The 8117-nt window shown below is 48.6% G+C and overlaps 1 protein-coding gene across 3 annotated transcripts in view; it reads right to left on the bottom strand.

Moving 5' to 3' along the window:
• Positions 1 to 8117, bottom strand: part of PDPR (pyruvate dehydrogenase phosphatase regulatory subunit) — a 37145-nt gene that overhangs the window by 8494 nt on the left and 20534 nt on the right. For all 3 annotated transcript variants that reach the window (XM_035024788.1, XM_035024787.1, XM_035024789.1), the window contains 6 exons: positions 7607 to 7762; positions 7277 to 7410; positions 6756 to 6904; positions 6201 to 6313; positions 4251 to 4345; positions 2817 to 2906 (listed from right to left, as the gene is read on the bottom strand). In XM_035024788.1, the coding sequence (XP_034880679.1) occupies positions 2817 to 2906; positions 4251 to 4345; positions 6201 to 6313; positions 6756 to 6904; positions 7277 to 7410; positions 7607 to 7762 (737 nt within the window). The remainder of the gene's footprint in view (positions 1 to 2816; positions 2907 to 4250; positions 4346 to 6200; positions 6314 to 6755; positions 6905 to 7276; positions 7411 to 7606; positions 7763 to 8117) is intronic.

Genomic DNA, 8117 nt, shown 5'->3' with positions numbered 1-8117 from the left:
AAAAAAAAAAGAAAAAATAGCTTTCAAAAATCACAATCACTTTTGGGTGCTTGGGTGGCTCAGTTGGTTAAATGTCTGCCTTCAGCTCAGGGTCCTGGGATTGAGCCCTGCATCTGGCTCCCGGCTCAGCTTCACCACCCCCCCCCACCTCTCTCCCCCTCCTTGTGCACTTACTCAAATAAAATCTTCAAAAAAAAATCATAATCACTTAGAAGATAATGGAACAAAGACACCCTTCTCATTCACAACAGCAACAACAAAATATTGTAACATCTACATGAAGAAAACTTAAAAATACCTCTGAAAGGTCACCAAAAAAACTTAAAAACTCTAAGGTGGAGCGCCTAGGTGGCTCAGTCATTAAGCGTCTGCCTTTGGCTCAGGTCATGATCCCAGGGTCCTGGGATCCAACCCCGCGTCGGGCTCCCTGCTCAGCAGGAAGCCTGCTTCCCCTCTCACACTCCTCGTGTTCCCTCTCTCACTGTCTCTCTGTCAAATAAATAAAAATCTTTAAAAAAAGAACTAAACTAAAAGGCATTCTTTGTAAGATTCAATACATCATGTCAGTTCTTCTAATGTATAAATGGTAACATAATCCAAAAAAATGCAGTGTTTTTAACTAGATAATTACAGTTTCCAAGGGGAAATAAGGAAACATGAATGGTTTCCTTCCAGAGTTTTCCAAGCTATGAAGGGGAGATAAGAGCAAACCAAATATTAAAATACATAATACTCAGTAATTAAAACAGTGTGATCTTGATTATGGATAGACCAAGGGAACAGAATGGAAGTCCAGAAATAAACCCAAATACATAGAGGAATTTAGGATCTGGTAAGGGTAGAATGCCAAATCTGTTTATCCATATGGGAAAAAAAAGTCTGATCCTCTCTCTCGAAGTACAGCAAGAGACACTGCAAAAGGATGGAGCATTGAAATGTTAAAAAAAAAAACCAAAACAAAACACAAACCCATACAACAGAACAACACAACTATAAAAGCACTAGAAGAAAACTGAAAAAATTTTATAATCCTGGAGAAGTCCCCTCTATGCATCAAACTCTAGAAGGCACAAAAGATCAACTCAATTACATAAAAATTGAAAAAATTTCTGCAACGTATGAAACATTTCTCATAATTAAAAAACAAACAAAAACCTATGTGGCAAAAAAAAGACAAACGACAAACTGGGGGACACCTGGGTAGCTCAGTGGTTAAAGCCTCCAATTCTTGGTTTCAGCTCAGATCACGAACTCAGGGTTTTGAGATCAAGTCCCACATTGGTCTCTCTGCTCAGTGCCAAGTCGGCCCGAGACTCTCTCCCCCTCTGCCCGTCCCCTCCTTGTGCACACACTCTAAAATAAATAAAATCTTCAAAAAAAGAAGACAAATGACAAACTGGGATACACCTCAACAGCAAGGACTGATTCAGACAATGCCTAGAAATTGGTAAAAAGACCAATCATTCAATACCAAAATGCACGGAGGGTATGCCCAGAACATTCATCCGTGCAACATTTATTAAGCATTTACTATGTGCCAAATACTTCTCTAGGTGCTGGGGATATAAAAGTTAAATATTCCTGCCTCAGAGAACTTACATTTAAATAAGGGTAATCTGATGAACGAAATAAAATACATTTTACCAGACAGTGATAAGCCGTGCAGCAAAACCACACAGGGAAAGCGGAGCGGGAGAGCCGGGCGTGGGGTGGAGGCTGCGCCCGCACGGCCGCCTCGGAAGATGCCATGTGAACAAGCCCTGAAGCAGGTGCGGCCGCGAGAGCCTCTCTCGGGGGGGAGGCCAGGCCAGGGAAGGCGCGAGCGAGTGCGAAGCCCCCGAGGCTGGAGAGCAGCGTGTTCACGAGGCAGAGGAGGCAGGATAAGGTCAGAAGAACGGGATGGGGCGCAGGCAGGCAGGAGTGCGTCAGTGCTACTGATGAGCTTTTACTTGGAAATGGGTTCAGAAACGGCTTCATCTCACACCCAGCAGAGCGCAGTGCGAGCGCCGCACCTACCGGCTGAGGTGAAAGCGGCGCGGGCGCCACGGGAAGACTCGTACACACAGCTGCTTGTACCAGCAAAGCACCACAAAGCGCTACAGAAACAGACGTCGGGCGCCTGGGTGGCTCAGTTGGTTAAGCGACTGCCTTCGGCTCAGGTCATGATCCTGGAGTCCTGGGATCGAGTCCCACATCGGGCTCCCTGCTCAGCAGGGGGTCTGCTTCTCCCTCTGACCCTCCCCCCTCTCCTGTGCTCTCTCTCATTCTCTCTCTCTCAAATAAATAAATAAAAAATCTTAAAAAAAAAAAAAAAAAACAGACGTCTACTGGTACCAGACTGATGGCGTAAATGAGGATTCGGCGAGGTGAAGGATTACTAACCACGGATAAAAAATGAGGAGGAAGCTCTCCTCTTTAGGTACTGCCTGGGAAGGAGCTCTCTAATACATTATTAAGAGATCAAGAAGAACATCAGTATGCTTCCAACTGTGTTTCTAAAAAAGGGTTAGGAGTGTCTTTGAACTTGCTTGTGTATGCACAGAATCTCCGACATGACCTACAAAAACTAAGAGTTGGATCATTAGTGGTGGTTGGTGGGAACTGGTCAGGTGGCACTAAATCCTTCCTACAGATTTTGATTTTTAAACCGTGTAAATGTATTTTCTATTCAAAAAGGAAATGATTTAGTTCAAAATGTTGAAGTCCCTCTACTGCAGCCTATCTCAATTCCCAAGGCCCGGTCCGATCCGGCTCTCTAACCCTGCCAGGGCCCAGCAGGCGTGGGAAAGCCAGCCGCCTTCCTCCGGGAGGCTCACCTCTATGGGGATATAAAGCATGAATCCCGGCTCTCCTGTGTGAGTCATGCTCATCACCCGGATGCCATTCGCGTAGCCCACACTCATCTCCTGTGGAAGCAAAGGGAGAAGTTGAGTATGGAGACTCTTCAGAGGAAGTGAGCCCTCCGCATTTCTTAAAGTGATGACCACCTGACGTGAACCCCTCTCATTAGCTCTGCACCCTCTGTTTGAGCCTAAAGGACATATATGTCAATGAAAGAAATGCATCCTCAAAGTGGTCTGTTTCCAAGTACTGGGGTCACCAGGGATGGAGTACTGTCTCTGCAGTCTCTCTTCTGATGAGAGGAGGGCCAGCCAAGCTGCTGGTGGAAGTGGAGGCAAAGTCTTTACAAGCATGAAACATTTCTTTTCACAAAATCCTGCTAACGGTTTGTTAAGTTTAGTCAGGGGCATGAGGAGCAACGAACACCGGGTAAATGTCTTCTCCGGGGGATTTGGCAAGTCCTGGGCACCTGTCCAACAAAAGAGGACACCTGATGGCCACAGAACACAGTGCACCTGCTTCTCTGGGGTCAGAGGCTGGCCTTCTAATGCTCAACATGTGTTTACGGTGGCTCAGTTACCTAACGAGCCTCTGACACAATCGCTGTTCTTATCCTGGAAGTGGCAGGTCCCAGATGGCACCGTAGCAAACTACTCCCACGGGGAGCCCGACACGCTACTCTGTAGGCTCACGCACGTGGGTCCCTCGTGCAGGAAGCAAACCATGCAGGCGAGGGTCTGCTGATGGCTAACGGTCAGTTTTCTGTTGCTTTCCCTCCGCCATGAAGAAAAAAAACTGTACAGTCAGTAGGCAGATCCCAGCTGGGGTTTGAACTTCCCAGAGCCTTCATCAGTAACCGTCCCCCAGCTGTTTGTTACAGGTTACCAAACCACTGGTCTGTTTGGACCTCTCTTAGCAGTATTCAGTTGCCATTTCTTTTACTCAGTTACAAGTTGCTACTGTTGCCAAATATAAGAAACTTACATAAGCTCTTCAGGGATTCACCTAGACTGCGGCTCCCCTAGAGATGCCAGTACACAGAAGTTACCCTGTGAAGGGAAAGGGGGAAGCACTGCATGGAGAGAGGGCACCTGACCTTAACTAGAATGTTTTGGCATCCGTGTCATAACCCTTTAACTTACAAAATTTAATCCACTGCTACACAAAGCAGTAAATATATAGGGCTGATAATCAGAGAAGTTAAATCCATTTGAAAGATATCCTAATGCTTACTGAATAGGGAGACCTGGAAGAGTGAAAAATAAATCAATTTACTCATTTTGTTTGCTTAATGAAAACCACAACACCCTTTGTGGGCACTGATGCTGTAGTAAGAACATGTAATTGCCATCCCTATAAAAGAAATAATCCCTACTCATTTAAAAAACTAAAACTTTATTAGCACCCACCTTGCAAAACAGACTTGGGAAGTGGTCTGGAGTCATAGGGGCGTAGGACAGCTCAGACAGCACATCCACAGCTCGGGGACCGATCAGATTGAGGGCTAAACAGAAAAGAACAAGAGATGCCAGTCCAGGTGACAGCTGAGCCCAAGAGCAAAGTCTGTTTTGGACTTGCTCCCTTACTGCCAGGCCTGGGTGTTGAGACCATGACAGCAACCCTTTGCTCAGGCAACCCAAGGGCGGACAGAGAGCACCTCCATTCTGGCAAACACACCCCTCGACAGGCCTGCTAAGTGCAGCTCCTGCCTGCTGGTGAGCAGACAGCGCCCCAGAGCCCCCTCGGCCGCGACACTCGGGTCGTGCGACCACGGCCTGGCCCATGACAAGAGCCCGCTTCCAGGCCTGGCCATGAACTCCCCGCACAGTTCCCACTGCCTCCCTCTTCCCAGTGCTGCCACGGGACGGGAAGAGCCCACTCCCAAATCTGCACCGGGAGGAGAGCCCTGAGGAGAGCCGCCCAACCACCCTGGAGTCCATCATGTGACGGCAGCTGGTGGTAACCGCACGTCAGCCGTCCTCACAGGCTAGACAGCTTTGCTCCCACAGTCTGCCAGTCTGGTGGCAAAAAGGAAAATGTGGTTGGTGCCATGATGAATTGGGAGTGAGGGCCTGTTGGGGACAAGGGCAGGTGTTAGTGAAGTGGGAGGGGCAGGCCTTAAACTGAGAATGTGGATGTGGAGGGGGCCTGCTCCCCCACAGGACTGCTGAGGAGGAGACGATCAAGAAATTAAGTCATCCCCCAAAATTATTCACTCACTTAAAAAAGCTAAGGGGAAATTTTGAAGAAAATAATACTTAAGCAATAAATTAAAAAATACTTTTCTGGGCACCTGAGTGGTGCAGTTGGTTGGGCATCTGACTCTTGATTTCATCTCAGGTCACAATCTCAGGGTCGTGAGATCAGGGCCCGTGTTGGGCTCATTGGGGCCCATGTTGGGCTCAGTGCTCAGCATGGAGTCCGCTGATACATCTTTTTTTTGTTGTTGTTAAAGATTTTATTTATTTATTTGAGAGAGAGAATGAGAGACAGAGAGCATGAGAGGGAGGAGGGTCAGAGGAAGAAGCAGACTCCCTGCCGAGCAGGGAGCCCAATGCGGGACTCGATCCCGGGACTCCAGGATCATGACCTGAGCCGAAGGCAGTCGCTTAACCAACTGAGCCACCCAGGCGCCCCCCCCTTTTTTTTTAAGATATTATTTATTTGACAGAGAGACGCAGCGAGAGAGGGAACACAAGCAGGGGGAGTGGGAGAGGGAGAAGCAGGCTTCCTGCCGAGCAGGGAGCCCGATGCGGGGCTCGATCCCAGGACCCTGGGACCAAGACCTGGGCCGAAGGCAGACGCTTAATGACTGAGCCACCCAGGTGCCCCGATAAATCTTTTTTAAAGGAAGATTTATCTATTTTAGAGAGATAGAGTGCATGCACGCCAGAGGGAGGAGGGGCAGAGGGAGGGAGAGAGAGAATCTCAAGCAGACTCCACGATGAGCCCGACGCAGGGCTTGATCTTCCAACCCTGAGATCATGACCTAAGACAAGATCAAGAGTCGGATGCCCAACCAACTGTGCCACCCAGGTGCCTTGTCAGACACATAAAATCTTTAAAAAAAAAAAAAAAAAAAAAAACAACTTTCCCATTCATTCAACCAATATTTGCACTCCTCCATGCTGGCTACACGGGATATAGCAGTGAACAAAACAAAACTAAAGCACAACTCACTCCACACCTCACTGACAAAAACGTGGGTATTAGAGATCAATGTTGTGCGACCAGAAAACCTCTTGCACGCCTCTCACTCTGACCCCCATTTCTGAACGTCAAATAGAAGGCAAATGGAGAAGACAAATCTGGACAGGCTGGCCTTTTCCTGTGCAGCTGACCCCAGAGGGCCCCCTTACCGGTGTATTTCCAGGTGACGTCCTCCAGAAGCAGGTTGCTGTCTTCCGGCATGTGTTTCTTAAGCCAGGCCCAACAGTGGACCTGCTGGTCGGTGGGGGAAATCATGAAGAAACTGAAAGGGAGACGGACAGTAATCAAAGCCAGGCAGCATAGAAAGGGTCAGGAAGCAGGCAGGTTAACTCATTTCAAAGCAACCAATGACCAGAAGACCAGCAAGTGGACTCCTAGCTTGCAGAGGGCCAGCAGCGTCTAATTCCAGGATCTACCACGTCAGGACAAAGAAGAAGATTTGGGCTTCCTGTCGGTGCCAAGAGAGCATACAGACCTACTACCGTAAGCAAACGTCTCCGCCCCCTAGGGTGACTGCTCTGTCCACATGGAGTTTTATATAATCTGGGGTGGTTTCTTCTCCTTTCCTTTCCTTGTGATTTCCGTTTGTACTGCACGGCCAATGAACAGGCCATGAGTGACAGAAACCTCTTTGTCCTCGGTGTAACCGGGTTTCCCCGCGCTCGGCTCTGCCGCGTGCTGTGGGGGGCGGCCGCGGGCCTCACCTGCGCTTGCCCAGGCGCGCGATGCTGCAGTCGTTCTCATAGCCCCCACCCTGGTTAAGCATGCCGGTGTGCACGATGTGGCCCACGGGCACATCCAGGTCGTTGGAGAAGAGGTACTGTAGGACTTCCAGCGCCTGGTCCCCGGTGGACTGCAGGGTTAGGGAACAAAGCAGACAGCGGGAGCACCAGAGCACGTGGCCGGGTGACACCGTCTGACGGGCGGCATGACTTGCTGACGAGACTCCCTTCGTCAGTCCCCGGGCAACACTGCCTGCGGATTTACTCCACCACAAGAAGCTTAGAGAAAGCTAGCTCTTGAGTTCAATGGTAAGTGGGCCTCTGCAAGCAGATTACAACCCAGAAACAGCTAAAAATTTAGAAAAATGCTGTCATACAGATAAAACACTAAAATATACCACAGTCCTTACAAAAGCAGTTTTAAAGTAACAGATGAAAAACGGGGGGCATTCAATGAATATGCAAAGGTTCCTAATCTCTTCTTTTGGTTCCCAAGCACTTACTGTTATTTCAAACTTTGTGAAAGACGACATGTCAATGACACACACAGCTTCTTTGCAGCACTTGACTTCAGACTCCACAATGTCAAACCAGTCTGGCTTGTAGAACGTCTTGCTCTGCTCCAATGCCAGGAGGTCTGTGGACCAGAAAACAACAAAAGCAAGAGAGAAAAGGAGATTTATATTGTGGACCCTCCATGTATAACTTGGTAGAGTGTGACAGGTTTTTCTTATTTATTCTTCTAGGAACACATTCTAGCTATAATACATTTTAAAATGGGTTTTATTGGTTCTTAAAGCAAAAAGGAAAAAAATGAGAATGGCCCTTTTTACCCTTGTCTGGTGGCACAAAGTACTTCGGCCTCTCAAATCCATGTTTCTCCATCCACCTGGCTCCTTGTGCATCCAGCCGGTCATAGAGAGGAGAGGTGCGTAACTGCCTCCCGGTCTGGAAGTCCCAACGGGGAACCTTCAGATCGTACAGCAGAGCTGGAACAGATAAGGACAGTCTCTGCTAGCCCAAACCACGGGGCAGAGAACACAGCACCCACGAGATTCGGGACTTGCTCCTATTCACAAGAGCACGCTCTCCAGGCTAACAGGGCCTAATCCGAAAACGGCACCCGTGTAACAAGCCAGCTCCAAAAGAAAGACTCATGCTGCACGAGCTGCTATCATCCCTCCATGGTTACACAGCTGTGAGGCACAGAACAGCTCCAGGTCTCTGTTCACAATCATCGTTTCGAATCAGTAGGCAGAAACAACAGGAGGACGGTCAGACTTCCACGGCAGAGAGGAGGGCTGCATGGCCAGAGCACCCGGGGAGCGACAAGGTGTGAAAACA

Source organism: Mirounga leonina, unplaced genomic scaffold (genome assembly GCF_011800145.1).
Source record: "Mirounga leonina isolate KUSES-001 unplaced genomic scaffold, KU_Mleo_1.0 Mir_180, whole genome shotgun sequence".
NCBI classification, from domain to species: Eukaryota; Metazoa; Chordata; class Mammalia; order Carnivora; family Phocidae; genus Mirounga; species Mirounga leonina.
This window is presented reverse-complemented; position numbering and strand designations above follow the sequence as displayed.